Source organism: Phaethon aethereus (assembly GCF_964289735.1).
Source record: "Phaethon aethereus genome assembly, chromosome: 19".
Classification (NCBI taxonomy): Eukaryota; Metazoa; Chordata; class Aves; order Phaethontiformes; family Phaethontidae; genus Phaethon; species Phaethon aethereus.
In genome coordinates this window covers 3,525,885-3,540,909 of record NC_138595.1, presented here as the reverse complement: position 1 = coordinate 3,540,909, position 15,025 = coordinate 3,525,885, and the positions used below count along the sequence as shown (strand labels likewise).

The 15,025-nt window shown below is 37.6% G+C and overlaps 1 protein-coding gene across 1 annotated transcript in view; it reads left to right on the top strand.

Annotated features, from left to right (window-relative positions):
- MED13 (mediator complex subunit 13) overlaps positions 1–15,025 on the top strand; it is a 54,897-nt gene that overhangs the window by 18,680 nt on the left and 21,192 nt on the right. Inside the window, exons 4-9 of the mRNA XM_082008664.1 lie at positions 8,077–8,222; positions 9,310–9,507; positions 10,409–10,603; positions 11,571–11,733; positions 12,028–12,138; positions 14,167–14,850. Coding sequence (XP_081864790.1) covers positions 8,077–8,222; positions 9,310–9,507; positions 10,409–10,603; positions 11,571–11,733; positions 12,028–12,138; positions 14,167–14,850 — 1,497 coding nt within the window. The remainder of the gene's footprint in view (positions 1–8,076; positions 8,223–9,309; positions 9,508–10,408; positions 10,604–11,570; positions 11,734–12,027; positions 12,139–14,166; positions 14,851–15,025) is intronic.

Below are 15,025 nucleotides of genomic sequence, written 5' to 3'. Positions count from 1 at the left end.
AACAATGTCAACATTTTTTTACAACAGCTCTAATGAGTCTGTTCTGGCATCATGTACCGGCAGGAGAGCAGGTGATGTTTTTCCTTTTACTGTAGACAGCTGGAATTGAGAGCTGCTGTAAGTAGGACAGTGCAGGATAAACAGCAGGAGCTGAGAGCATTGATCACATGATTGTCTCTTTGGAATATTGGGTTGCTACAGAGACTACAAGCAGACAAATTTAGCACTTTACATCACAAAGCAGTTTTCTCTTATTTAGCTTAAATTACAGTGGTAGCTGGTTCATCAGAAAAAATGAAAAATTGGTATGGTTCTTGCTTTTTAGCTTTAAATAGTAAATCTATGCTCTTTTTGTTCACTGAACAATAAGATAATGCAAAACCCATACAGATACTTCAGTTTTCGTTAAATGAAAATTTTATAATGTATTTCAATTTTGAACTTTGGAAAAAATCTGGCTTAACAAGATGTTTGTAAATGTTTCAGAATGGGAAAGAGCAATACATTGAAAGCTGTTACGCCGTCTTTGAAATAATGTCTAGCTATTATCTGTTTTCCAAATACGTTGTGGATACTTATTCTTTATAGCACACGTAATCCATTGTGAAAGCTCAAGTTCAGATAATTGAGATTTGCATCCTCAGTAACTAAAGTATTCTAAAGTATAAGACAACAGGTTTATTAGTCTCATTTAAATTCTAAAATACAGGAACATGAGCAAATTCTTTTTGGAGTATTGCTTATAATTGTGTCTGGAGAAATACATACTTTTTAGTATGTGTATATAAACTTCTGGTTGCATTCTGAAAAAAACAGTTTTGCTTCTTTGTAAGATGTCATGCTATAGTTTTAGTAGTGTACAAAAATGAAACCTTTTTGTTTCAACCTTGTTTTTATTGGGATGAAGCTAAGCTCATTAATAATGAAGTTAATTTAAAAATGTGGAAGTCTTTAAGGTGAATATGACTTAGGAATACTGGTTGCTTGCTACATTCCTATTTGTTTTGGCGCAAGTAACTTGGTGATGGAATAAACAAATATTTTTAACTCACAGGTCTTAACTAAAATCAAAACATCCTCAGCTATGTGAAAAATGTTTTGGAGAGCCTTTTGACAGTAGTCATTAATGATGTGCTTTGAACTGAAATTTTTTTTTTCTGCTTTGCTGTTAGCTATGTTTTTTACTTTGTGTTACCAAAGTCGGCTTTCTGCTATATTTACCTTCATGACCATAGAGAGTTACTCAGAGATGCTTAGAAAAACATCTGCTGTTCCATCTTGTTGTCAGTAGTTAGAGATGCATGTGTATGTTGAGATCTTATTACTTCATGTTAAGATACAGAATATGTAGCTTGACAGAAAATGTAGATGTGCATTTGTTTAGATTTCTTTGCGCTTTCACATTAAGGATATTAATGCCACTGTGTCTGCTTGAAGTGCAGATCTTGTGACGGGGCTGATGCAAACTCTGATGTTATAGGGGAACTTTTAGCCAAGGGCAAGAAAGGCATGCTTGTGAACTGATTAACGACGATTCAAACTCTAATCATAAAAAGTAATACCGCAGTGTAATGAGTATGTATGATAGCATGTTATTCCTAGAGAACAAGGAACCAATTTCTCTTATCCTCTATTTCTCAGCTCCCAGCGCTTAAGAAGCAAAACACCCCCCCAACTAAAACAAAACCAAAGAAAGCTCCTGAAATATTTAATAATTGAAATAATCTGTGTACTTGCCTGGTGGGTTCTTTTTTTCTTTCTCTTTCATTTCTTAAATAAAAAAACCTCAAATGTTTTTCCTGGCAATTATTTTTGGTGCTGCGTTAACATAATCTGATTTTTAGTATTTTACTTATTTCCTATTTTGCTTATTACAGCAAAGGCATACTTAATTTTCTGATTCTTTCTAGTCTGAATTAAGATTGTGGAGTTTTCTAATTCAGGGTTATGGATGGTGAGTGGGAATTGAAGATGCCATGTTTAAAATAAGATTGGCTGTTGAAGCAGCGTAGGTGTGAAGGTGGCTGCATAGAAATCTTCTCTTCATTAGTGCGTTGCAGTGTTACAGGTATGCCTGGAAGATGTGTATTGTCACAAAGAACTATTCTGAACCAGCACTTACAAAGAAAAGGTGGTAGATGGGTTGTCTAGAGGGAGTTGCTTCTGCTTGTGTTAGCTCAGAAAGCCTCAAGTGGCTTGGCAGCTTCACTCTCTCTTCTCCATGATGAGAAGCCCTAGAGCGTTGCCTGACAAAGAACAAAGCATATAGTGTAATGTATCGTAGAATAGAGGACGATGTTGAGCATGTGGTCAGGTATGTAATTCCTGGAGACTTACTCTTTGGCAGTGTGTTGTTTTTTATCCTGTGCAGGTTGCTATAGTGTTATCTCTCAGCCTGGTTAAAGGAAAAAGAAAAAAACAACAAACAAATAACTGAATCTTGAAGAGTCTTAGGGCTTCATGGTGTGTGTGTCACCTTAAAACTTCTTTTCTAAATGTTTATTTCCAAAAGAACCTATTTAATTGTGAGACTGTATTCTCCAGCTGAAGAATTTACCCTAGAGGGCAACTGTCACCTTTTAAAAAGGAACTTTTTTGATATTTTAAATTTATTTAAGTGGTATACCAAAATAGTCTGTAGTGCAGAATAACTATTTGGAGATGCTTCAATTTGGGCAGCTATGATGCATCAGTTGGGAACTCTCAGGTCTATTGCTGCTCCTAATTGTTGTCAGCCAGTCATGATATATTGATTCTTGGTCAAAATGCCCTGGAGGAGTCTGGGTGCTAGCCAATACGTACCAACTTTTGGCAAACATTTTCTAGCAGTCTGAAATAATGATGCATATTAATTAGAGACTTCAAACTGTAGCTGATGTATTTGTGCACCTAAACGAGGTGTGTTCTGCCCCGTTGAAAGGGGAATGGTAGAATCCTAATTGTGACAGCCGTTAGTTCTGGGACAGTAGTTTTACTTTGCAATGTCCATTTTCCCTCATCTAGGGATAGTACATAGTTTATGAGGGCACGGAAAATATTTTGGTAGCGTTAGCAGTGCTTTGACTTGGTGAGCCACTCTTGGTTCAACTTGGAAGTAATTTACAAAGACTATCTAGGAAAATATGAGATGGTAATTATTAAAAAAAAAAACCACCCCAAACCCAAACAAAACCCAACAAAATCCAAAGCAACAACAAAACCCCCAAAACCAAACAAAAAATGTCTCTTTCAGTTGAAACATTTGGATGCTTTTTGGAATTTACTATTAAATGTGCTATAGGTTTTTTTAGTTGGAGACTTCCTTGTTGCTTCTGATGTTGCAGTCTCCTTGCCTTTCAGCTGTAGTGTGGTGCTGGTTTGAAGTACGCAATCTAATGAAGTGTGGATTAGTGAGGTTCTAGTGCAGCTAATGTTTGTGAAGCACTTTGAAGATACCAAGCTCTACGTAAGTACTAATGTGGAGGAAAAAAACCAGATGTAATTACCTTTTTATCAAGAAGGTATTTTCAGATTTGCTAATGGAGATGTAGAAACCTCATGTATATGTAAATTTTAGTGTGCTTTTCCCTGCTACCCTTCAGTTTCTCTTACAAAGGTGGAAGTGGAAATTGTATTGAAATTGTCCACAGCAGTTTCTGTTTCTCTTCACATAGAATCATAATCGTTTGTCTCTGAAATGAAAAGATCTTTGTTTTGCATGATTAGAGTGAAGAGGGAGTACGGGGGAATCAGAAGTGTTTTTTATACAAATGTATTTTAATGGAGCATAGGTGAGGATCAGTCCTTAAGCACTTCACCGTTCCTCTCTGCCTGCAGGACAAAAGTTCTGAGCATTGAGGTATGGGTACTTTTTAAAATATTTCAGTCAGAAGATGCTCTGCACAAATTATGTAGTGATCTTCTGAGCTACTTTAAAAAAAAAAAAAGTCTGCAAATTAAAGAAGGCATGGGTTGAATTCTGTGTTAGCCGGCAGGAAACCACCAGCTTGCTTTCTGTTATTGTGTCCTTGACTGCTTTGTAAAGGTAATTTGCCTATTTACCCCAAAGTGATAAGTAGGTAATTTTTTTTCTTGATTAGGATTTTTGGCTGTGAGATGAGTTGAGAATAGGAGAGAAAGACTTAGAGAAATGGTGGTTATATAGATATATATTCTTTCTTTATTTATTTATTTATTAATAGGTTATGGTAAGGCTTGAGAAGATTCCTCCTAAGCTGAGGTTGAGGTGCATTGTGTACTAGCAGTCAGTTGCTGGAAACTTAAGGAACTAGAGGATGTACAAATGTATTAATTAAAAAAAAAAAACCACAAAACAAAACTTGCATGTTTAGAGAGTTACTTGCTAAGTCCATAAAATGGTGTATGTAGAGCCATCCAGTAAGTTAGAGCTCTGGTTCTTTGTTTTCCTTCCTCCTTTTCTCCACTCCCCTGCAAAGAGCTTCTGTATGGTTTCGTTGTTGGTTTATTGTGTTTTTGGGTTTTTTTTGTTTTTTAATTGTGATTTTTTTAATTGTATTTCTTGTGATTATTTCACATGCATTGATATTTGCTAAAGTTTTGTAACTTAACAGAAATTATGATGTTAAATATGAAGAAACAGCTTCTGAGCATGACTAGCTAGGAAGAAATTTAATGCTACAATTGAGTACATGAAGTGTTAGTTTTGCCTTTGATGTTAACCTTTAGTTTTAAAGACGACTCCTGTTTTCAGGAGATACTGTGTGTACCATGTGGAAATCTGTTTCCCTTAGATTAAGGACAGCACTGTTTTTACTATGTATTTCTACTATGAAACAATATTATCCTATTGTACATAAAATGACTTTGCTGCACCTCTGGAAGTCTGAAACAAAAACCCAAGGTGGTGTGCATCATTTTGCTGTTTAGCCCTTAAATTTATAACCAGAATTAGTAAACATTTCTAATGTTTGGATTTTGTAGAATGAATTGTACCATAGCAGATTTGCTCTCCCAGCCATACAAGTAGTGTGCTTGCAGTTTGCATGCCAAAGCTGGTTCAGTAATGTCAGTAACAACAATGGCTACTCTCTTGCTTTATTATTTTGTTGGAAACTTCTCCTCTGCTGGGGGGGTGGGGTGGGGGGGGAATTCTAATTTGGGGGTTTTTTTGTGTGTTTCTTTTGGATTTGGCTTTTGCATGATGACCTTGAATTTTCCTTGCTACTTCTTGGGGCTGGTTTTGCAGTGTAATGAATCAAAATGCTTCTGTTATCATGCTGATGCTTCTCTTTGTCTTGGTTTATTTGAATTCCATCAGATTATGCTACAATTGTCTGCCCTTTATCTGTGTAATAATGTGGTGTTTACAAGTGACATAGCTTAATTGCATTTAAAATTTATTTAAAGAATATGTGCTTTTATTTTGAAACTTTGCCTTGCTTACACTAAGCTTCTAAATTGTTACCTGTCACTCGGAACCAAGAACACTATCTTCTCTTTCACCTTAAACCATCCAATATGATTTTAAATTAAAATTAAATGTGAAGATCAGTCTTCAACTACTTGCATAAGGATTAAAATTTAATCAGACTTCCATACAGGAATTTAGTGGTGTTTGCTAACCATGTGACTTCACTTGAACTTAAAATCGTCAACAAGATGCTTAGCTCCATCATCACTGTATTCTGGAAACTAACTTTACTGGGATTCCTAAGCGCTATGTGTTTCATCTGGAGGGAGTATTCTGTCCAGAGCTGGGTTACTGAAGCAATTGTGCTGAGTAGTTGTCAATGAATAGTGATAATTCACTTGTATGCCTGAATCCTGCCTTTTTTTTGTTCCTAAAACACAATTAAAATTGAACAGATCAGCATACCACCGCAGACTTGATGCACCTTGAAAACTGCTATGCTTCAGTCCCGGCCAGCCACTGAGAGCAGTTCCTCATTGAGTTCACTTCATGGCCTGTTTTACGTTACTGTAATAAAAAAATGTGCTGCGCTTCCTGTTCCTCCTTGAACGGTTTGTGGGTTCTCTCATCCCTGTAGTGTTTTAGGTCCCTAATTTTAAACCTGCTGGTAGGCAAAGATGTGTATTTAACGCTAGCTTTCTGTCTCCTCATTGTGGTGACTATCCTGGTGGCTGCTCTTTGCGTCTTTGGGGTGAGACTCGGTGAACCCATTTATCTCTCTTTCCATAGATTGAACAAGACTCTGCCAATTCCAGAAACCGTTTTTTCCCCTTACTGTTACTGTCCCAGCATCTACCTCTGGGTGGAGGAAGGAAACGTCTCGGAAATGACATTAAAGATGCATCCAGTAACTGCACGTGTGGAGGTTGCATTTTAATAGGGTTGCTCATGTGCTTGGAGTTTGTCAGTTCTTTCTTCATGCCCTGGAGCTCTGTTTGTATCTTTTTTTCAGGAATGCAAAACTTGCTTTGTGTTCTCATGCTGTAAACAAAGAAATGCAAGCATTTCGTGAGGCCTGAGAGCATGCACATGATCCCGGGCGTTAGTTGATGGGGTCTAATTTTTTTGGGGGGGGAAATAGTGGTGTTGCGTTCATACAGTCTTTTTAGGCTACAGTAGTTCATGGTGTGTCTTTTCCATTTGACCTTGCAAAAAAATGCACTAGTATCTGCAATTTTGACTCACTTAATTTAGTCTGTTTCCCTTGACTTGTTTCTTTTCTTTTCCTGAGACTGAGCAGGTGCTTGATGCCACCCTCCTCACAGAGAAGGGTTTATTTTCTGTTCAGTAGTTTAAAGTACTTTAAAGGTTCTCCTTGACTTGCATTCTTCTGTTACTGAGATGGTGGACCTAATTTAATGTCCAGTGTGAATAGCATCTTCCTGCTTTTAAACATCTGTTCTTTTCCTATGGGAGTGTATTAGTCTGGCAGACACTCGAGGTAACTTGTAGCTAATATAACTGAAAATTGCTGTGCCTGTACAACTTCTTCCTTAAAAAGAAAAAGAAAAAAAAAAAAGTTTTTTCAGATGGAATGGGCTATGAAGATGTACTGCTTCTGTGGCGTCCTGGCAGGGATCTGCTTTTTTTGCCTTCCTGCCCTTTAATTAAAATTAGTAAAATACATTTCGCATAAACCACTGAATTGATTTGGATGCAGCATAAAATATTTTGGTAGTTGTACTTGCAGGGGCTTGTTTATATTGTCATAACAAAATGACAGCTAACAGAGCTGCAAAAATTGGGAAGTCTCTGAAGCATGATCCTGTGAGGTAGAAGATTTCATGGAGTTGCTAACTAGTAACTGTGTATAGCACTGTGAAAACAGCATTTAATTCAGAGTTATAGGAAGGAGGTATGTTTATTGTTGGGGTGTTTTTTGCTGTACAGGACTGTTTTTTTGCCTAGAACACTCTGGACTGAGAAGCTATCAGTGAGGCATCTGATGTTAAGCATTGATACTTGCTTCAATTACTTTAATTAACAATGACTTAAGCTTTGGGGGTTTTTTTAGTTGGTTGTATCTTCCCTTTTGCGTGTAGGTATGTGATTTCATTTCTAGTTACTTGATTGGCTTCAGGAGCATGAAGATAAGATTCAAGTTAAAAACAAACAAACCCAACTCTTCTCAAAGCTGTTGCCATTCTTCCTGTTTTTAAACAAGTGACTTGTGGCTAATATTAAATATAAATCTTAAAATACAAATTTTGCTTAGTGGATTTGTGACAGGAGAACCTAGAAATGACCTCACTAAAATTAATATCTGTTCAGAAATATTTTTATATATTTTAAAGAAATATATAAGATATAAAAGTATTAAGTTAGACCTCATTAGACCTCTACACCTCAAAATATAAAGTGACAGTCGGAGATTGAACACTTAGTGTCTGTTGTTTTCTAACTGATTGATCTTTGGTTTTGTCTCTAATGCTGGAATACTTTGTAAACACTTCCAGGGAGCACGTATTTAGCATTTTCTTGCTATTTAGGTAGAAGGGATTTTTGATTGCTTCATTAATGAATATTTTGGGAGGAAATGCCTTCAAACTAAGAGAAAGCCATCAACTTGTTTTACGTTCTATACTTAAGAATTGTTGTTTCTCTCCCTTCCACCCCCCGCACCCTTCCCACTTCTCTTTCCCCAGCGAGCACTTGTCCTGCTCATTCACCTTCTTCTTACATGGAGATAGCAATGTTTGCACCAGTGTGGAAATCAGTCAGCATCAGCCTGTGTACCTGCTTAGTGAAGAGCACCTCACTCTTGCCCAGCAGTCTAACAGCCCTTTTCAAGGTAAGTTTTTGCCACTCAGTAGTGAGTACTAAAATGAATCAATCCTTGAGTTGCTGAGAATGAGGACTTCTGCCAAAGACTGGAAGTGGGAGCAGAGGCGTTACCTGTTCTGTATTGATTACGCGTTCTTCCCAGATGTCCCCTGTCTTGACGTAGTCCGAAGCCCATTGGTGTATCTCAGCTCTTCTGCAGGTGGAGGACTTCTGTATTTGTCCCATGGCATGTAGTCAAAGAATTCGTCTTCACAACACAACAAACTTAATTTCCAAGTACTGTCCTATTGGTGACTTAAATATTTTGCTTTTTCAACATGCTTTATAACCCCCACATATCTTCATCAACACCTCTTTTAGAAATCCATTTCTGACTCAATGTACTTAACCTATTCACTCCCCCTACCCCTTTTTATTTGGCTCTTCCTTGCCTGTAAGTTCCTTTGGTTCCACCAGCAGATGCAGGCTATGCCCTCGAAGACAAAGGAGCGATGGGGCCTGATTCTGGTTAGTGGGCTGTTTGATCATTCCCTGTCTTAGACAGACTTGTGTTGGCTAGAGAAATCAGTTCTCCTGCATGACCACACACTGCTCTTGTTTATTAATGCTCAATGTCCAAACTCACTTTTTTTTTTTGAATGCAACTTAACAGCAGCTGTGCTTTCCTAATATGGGCAAGACTAAACATGAAACAGATTACTTCCCTGTATATGCATTGTTGTTGTAACTGTACCAAGTGGAATGAAAGGATGAGGAAACTCTTGTAACTCTGTTGGAATTTGAAGTAGTGTTTCTTTATCCCCCCTGTAAGAGACTCCTTGCTAGCCAAGAGGAAAACTTGCTTGTTGCTTGTTTAGATTAATTTGTAATCGTTATTGTGGTACCTTGATTCTTACAGAACACATACCCTTAACAATGCGTACCTATTACAAAAAAATTGTGCAGTACAGTAAAATACGATTAGGGTGCATTTTGACTTACCGATGGTAAGTTGTTTATTTGGTGTGGCTGAAATAACAAGAATGCTGTTTCAGTGGGGAGGAGTGAATTTTGTTTAGATAGAATCTCCAATGTATTTTTATTTATCTTTTTAGTTATTCTAAGCCCCTTTGGATTAAATGGCACGCTCACAGGGCAGTCATTCAAGCTTTCGGATTCATCGACGAAAAAGCTTATTGGTGAATGGAAACAATTCTATCCTGTCACGTCTAACTTGAAGGAGGGATCTGAGGAAAAACAAGAAGAAATGGATTGGGAGGATGATTCTTTAGCTGCTGTTGAAGTCCTTGTTGGTGAGTACTTTTGATTACCTTTTAATCATGGAAATAAACTGGCTGGTTAGATATGCAAAATTCTGGATGCAAAAGTGACCCCACTTTATTCTTTTTGCAACTATTTGCAACTGCTGTTGGTCTCTTGATTTTCTGCTCAGGACTATCTAAAATGAGTTGCTGCTTAAAGTGGGTTTTGCGGGCCTGTTAGTGGGAGGTGTTTTTCTTTATGTGCCTTGACAAGCAAGATTGTTTTTAAAATAAATAAATTATTTAAAAAAAAAAAAAATCAAAAAACCCTACACTATCACTGTTGACATCTGAAATTCATCAAAAGCATGTTGTACTGTTTCAGATTCTGCCTTTCAGGGATGTCTTCAAAACCACAATCTTGGAGAACTTAATGTACTCGGGCACTGCATTTAGCTGCTGCTGTTCCTAAAATCTAAGCCCCTGGGATGCAGTAGTTTGTTCCTCTGCTGTTGGGCTATGGACCTTTGATTTGCCAACTAATGTAATCATTTCTCTGTAATGAGCATTACTGACTTGTATTGCAGTGATGGCTGGAGACCCTGATGATGACGGGGAGGGAATATTGTCAGTTTTACCTGAGACTAAAGCGTATGTTCTCAGTCTTATTTATAAAAAATTATGGAAGCAAATAGTAGCATGTAAATGCCAGGGCTGTGTCTGCCTGTATATACAAAGCCCTTTTTATTCATTCACCCAAATCTTCTGTATAAAGCAAATCATAAAGTAATGATGAGGGTGACAACAGAGACTTTTTGTCGGAGGATAATGCTTTAGTTAGGTAGAAAGGGTAGGAAAACTTAGAAGTGAGTGGTAAAATGATCCATTTGTTGATTATTTCAAACATAAGTTTTAGGCAATTGACTGTAAAATCGACATGCTCTTTTTTCAGCTGGTGTGCGAATGGTATACCCAGCATGCTTCGTTCTAGTTCCTCAGACAGACATCCCTGCTCCTAGCACCGTAGGGGCATCGCACTGTTCAACTACTTGCTTGGGTGTCCACCAAGTGCCTGCTTCCACAAGAGATCCTGCCATGTCTTCAGTAACTCTGACTCCACCCACATCCCCAGAGGAAGTTCAAACAGGTATCATAAAATTAGCTTCTGCATGTGGGGAATCATTTTGATGGTTTCTGCTTTAAATCTAGCAGTGTTTGGAAAGGATTCAGATGTTCTCTGTGAAACTGACTTGTTACCAGAAATCACACTTCTTTAGTCATAAATCTGTTGTAGTAAAAACAATTTTTATTGTTCAGTTTTGGGCAAAATTAAGTTGAACGCTGTTGTAAGTTGCTGAAATGAGGATTGCTTTTGTACCTGATGTTGTTATCCAGTACTTTAAATTTCTGTGGTCATGTTTTTGGTTTTGTTCCCCCTCCCACCCCCCCCCCCCCGTGCGTGTATGCATTCTGGCACAGCTTTATAAACCTCATTGTGCATTGCAGTCATTAGTGAGCAAGGTGATGTTTTCAGCCTTTTTCACAGTCCAAGGAAGATTCTTTGTAGTTAAGTTTTTTCTAGCAAGGCTTTGTGCCCTCTGAACTGTGTGTGAGGAGTGGTTATGGTAAACTGCTTTAAGTCAAATTGGGTAAGGCTCTCTGGTAGTTTCAGGTGGCTTTACAAACTGTTCCTCTTGTGCAGAGGAGGTTTTGTTTGTGTTTTCCCCCCAAGGTCTTCTGTTACCTTAGTTTGACCCTTTATTTTAATAATACTGTTAAATTTCCTAACAGGCAGCTCTGCTCAAGTTTTCCTAATGTATGAGCAATGTTGTTTTCTTTTTCAGGTCTATAGTTTCTTGGAAGATAAAGAATAGTCAGCCAGTTATAACATAAACATATATGGTGCTGCTTTTTTCTTATGAGGGGGAACCATGTTATAATAATCAACTACTGTACCTACATTTTCTATTTGTTTTTCTTTCCTAACATTGAGTTAAGAAGATACTTTTCTTCCTAAGGTGTTTGTGTGGTGGAGTAATTTGAATTGGAGTAATAGTGGTTGTGAGTGTATCGCCTTGTTGCCTAAAACTCTTTCCTCTGATGCTGCTTTTCAGTTGATGCTCAATCTGCCCAGAAATGGGTGAAGTTTCCTTCAGTTTCTGATGGATTTATCTCTGACAGTACTAGCCATCATGGTGGCAAAATACCTAGGAAGCTAGCCAATCAAGTGGTGGACAGAGTTTGGCAAGAATGCAATATGAACAGAGCACAGAACAAGTATGTACTCATTTTGTGAAGCTAAAAAAACCTGCATGTTTGTTGTAGAAAGTAGTTCTGTTCAAGATGCTGTGACTGCTAGTAGAAAGTACTTTACTCTTAGTAATAAAACATTTTAAAGGTAATTTGTTCTTAACTAGTAGTTTGCTTAGTTCTCAGTTTAATATGTTAGTAAAAGGCTATTTGTAATTTCTTCGTTGAATCCTGTGTCACAAAACTGTTCTTGAGGTTTAACAGAAGATAAGGAAAGAACATATGTTGATCCCAAATAACTCTCCTGATATTGAATCATAGGAGGAAGTATTCTGCTACATCAAATGGCTTGTGTGATGAAGAGACAGCTGACAAGGTAGCATCCTGGGATTTTGTTGAAGCCACGCAGAGGACAAATTGCAATTGTTCAAGGTGCAGTACTTGGCAAACCTGCAGTCCAACAACATACATTGAGATTGAAGTGCTCAGGAGAGGGCTCATGATGACTCCTTTAGGAGTAATTAAGCAATAGCTGCTTGTAGGAAAGCTGTAACAAAATTTGTATCTCGTATCCTAAATATCATTGTAGGTCTTGAAACTCTGCCCAAAAAGATAGTGCAGAGGTTTTTTTATTCAAGTGACTCATCTGAGTGGACCTACTGGCAGTTCAGTGACAATATCTGAGTCTTGGGCTGGGACTCCTTAGGCCTGTGTATGGGTAACTTTCTTGGACTGCAGTGCAAAGGGAATGCCTGTTTATTTAGGAATTAAGAACCTTTTCTAGAGGGCTGTGGCATTAGCCTTGAAGGGAGAAAGCTGTTAAGCAAGATGATTGTAGCATTGTGTCGTGATGAATATGAAAAGGAAACCGAAACCTGCTTTACTTTTTGGAAAATACGGCATTCCATAGGTGGTTGTATATAAAACTGCTTTTCTGTGGGTTGATTGCCAGTATATGTTTTTTTTTTTATATTAGCTGGGGAAGAAGAAGGATCAAAACACAGGGGGAAAGTCTGAATTTAACTTCCAGTTTTTGTTCTGACACTTGTTTTGAAACTGTGTGCAGTTACACAGACTGTTAATACAGTTGTTTAAAATTGAGAATTCACCAAAATTAATGTCTCTATTTCTGTGCTTATGGCAGAATACTAATCTTTAGGTGACTGAAGTGTTGCAAAGTTTTAAACGCTTTCTCTGATTTAAATATTAACATTGATTACCTTGCAATGAATATTGGAATCTTAAAAAAAAAAAAAAAAAAAAAAAAAAAAAAGAAAAGAAAAAAAAAGAGAAGTCTGGAGGATCTAGCATTTTGAAATAAATGCATTTTTTCCCTCCTTTATTGAAATGGTTGGTTTAAGATCTGTGGAAATACTTGTGTCCTGAGAAGAGCTGAGATGGAAGAGGATTAAATATCCTGTTAAAGGAGAATTTAGATATGATAGAGCTAATTAAGAGAAAACAATCTATTAACTGTGTGAGGTGTGTATTAGAAGTATGTAGTTGCCTGAAGAGAAATTGCAAATACTTAAAGCCCCTTATTGTTCTCTGTATTTTGAATTCTAAGCAGTGAAAAGCATGTATGTGTATGAGAATTTAAGGTAAAAATAGATTTTGATACCTCTTACCTTTTATTCCTGCCTGATCCTGTTTTCTTTAATACGAGTTGCATGCTTCTTACCTTTCCTAATGGAAGAGTGACAAAGAATACCCAGGCACTAAGGATGTACATGCAGTTCAATAGCTTAATCACAAACTTTTAATTCTAGACTTTGGTATTTCCTGTCTCTACTTCAGTCAGATGATCTAGAAAGTTGGCATCTTGAACTTCAAAATGAAATGTTCAAGCTCAAGTGCATTTATACTGGGGGGAAAAAACCTAACTGTATTAACGCAGTCGAGACATTGAGTTTTTCTTTTTTCCACACTTGCTAAATTTGTAGGTAAGTAGCTACAAAAGCTTCAAAATAGCTTTTGTAGGACTGAGCTTGGCTTCTATGTTCTTGATGTTAACTTTCCACTCGTTAACCCATAGAGACTTGGACAGCACTATTGGTTAGTATTGATGCTTGAATTCAAGAAGTTGTCCACTAATTCATATGTTATTCTACTGATTCATCAGTGTTGGCAGAAGTTAAAAGTGACAATGTATTCATGTGACTATTTCTGTTAAAAGCAGTTATAAAATACTGTCTTTAGTTATGAGGATTATGTGTGTGTGTGTGTTTTGCTCATAGGACAGCTTTTCCAGGTTTTTCAAATGGCCTTCTAAAGTCTTGCAATGCTACTCAAGTCATTCATACCTAAGTTATGGTCAGAAAGAGGCAGCTTCACTTCAGAGTGGTATAAGTTTCAGACTTCTATGCTTAATGGCTTAGAAGCGGGTTCTTATCTAGTGAAAAAGAACATGATAGACGTTGAAAGATTAATGTGAAGTATTTTCCCTTATTAATTCTGCAGGCACAAAAATCTCAAACCAAGAAATTCAGGTCAACAGGGGCAGGCACCACCTGTGGGCCAACAACAGCAAGCAGCTCCAAAGCACAAGACAAATGAGAAGCAAGACAAAGGGGATAAGCCACAAAAACGCCCTTTGACTCCTTTTCATCATCGTGTATCTATCAGTGATGATGTTGCCATGGAGGCAGATTCAGCGAGTCAGAGGCTTGTGATGACTGCACCAGACAGTCAAGTGAGATTTTCAAATATCCGAACTAATGATGTAGCAAAGACTCCTCAGATGCATAATGCGGAAATGGCAAATTCACCTCAGCCACCACCACTTAGTCCTCACCCGTGTGATGTAGTTGATGAAGGGGTAGCTAAAGCTCCTTCTACTCCTCAGAGTCAGCATTTCTACCAGATGCCAACACCAGACCCCTTGGTTCCCACAAAAACAATGGAAGACAGACTCGATGGCTTGTCTCAGCCTTTTCCAGCTCAATTTCCTGAAGTTATAGAGCCTACAATGTATGTTGGTACTGCAGTGAATTTGGAGGAAGACGAGGCTGATGCTACTTGGAAGTATTATAAAGTTCCAAAGAAAAAGGATGTGGAATTTTTACCACCTCAGCTTCCAAATGATAAATTGAGAGATGATCCAGTAATACCTGCTGGACAGGAAAACGTAACGTCAGTTACAGAGTAAGTACTGCTTAATACTATGGTGATAACATGAGAAAGTGAGGAAACAAAGGCTAAAGGCAGTAGTTTCTTGTTATAAGCAAGCTTGTCACTAAAGCATAATGCTGGTCTCATCAGCTCGAGCAGTAATGCTGAGTGTGTGAGAGTAACTATCTGTGCTGTCCATATACAAGAA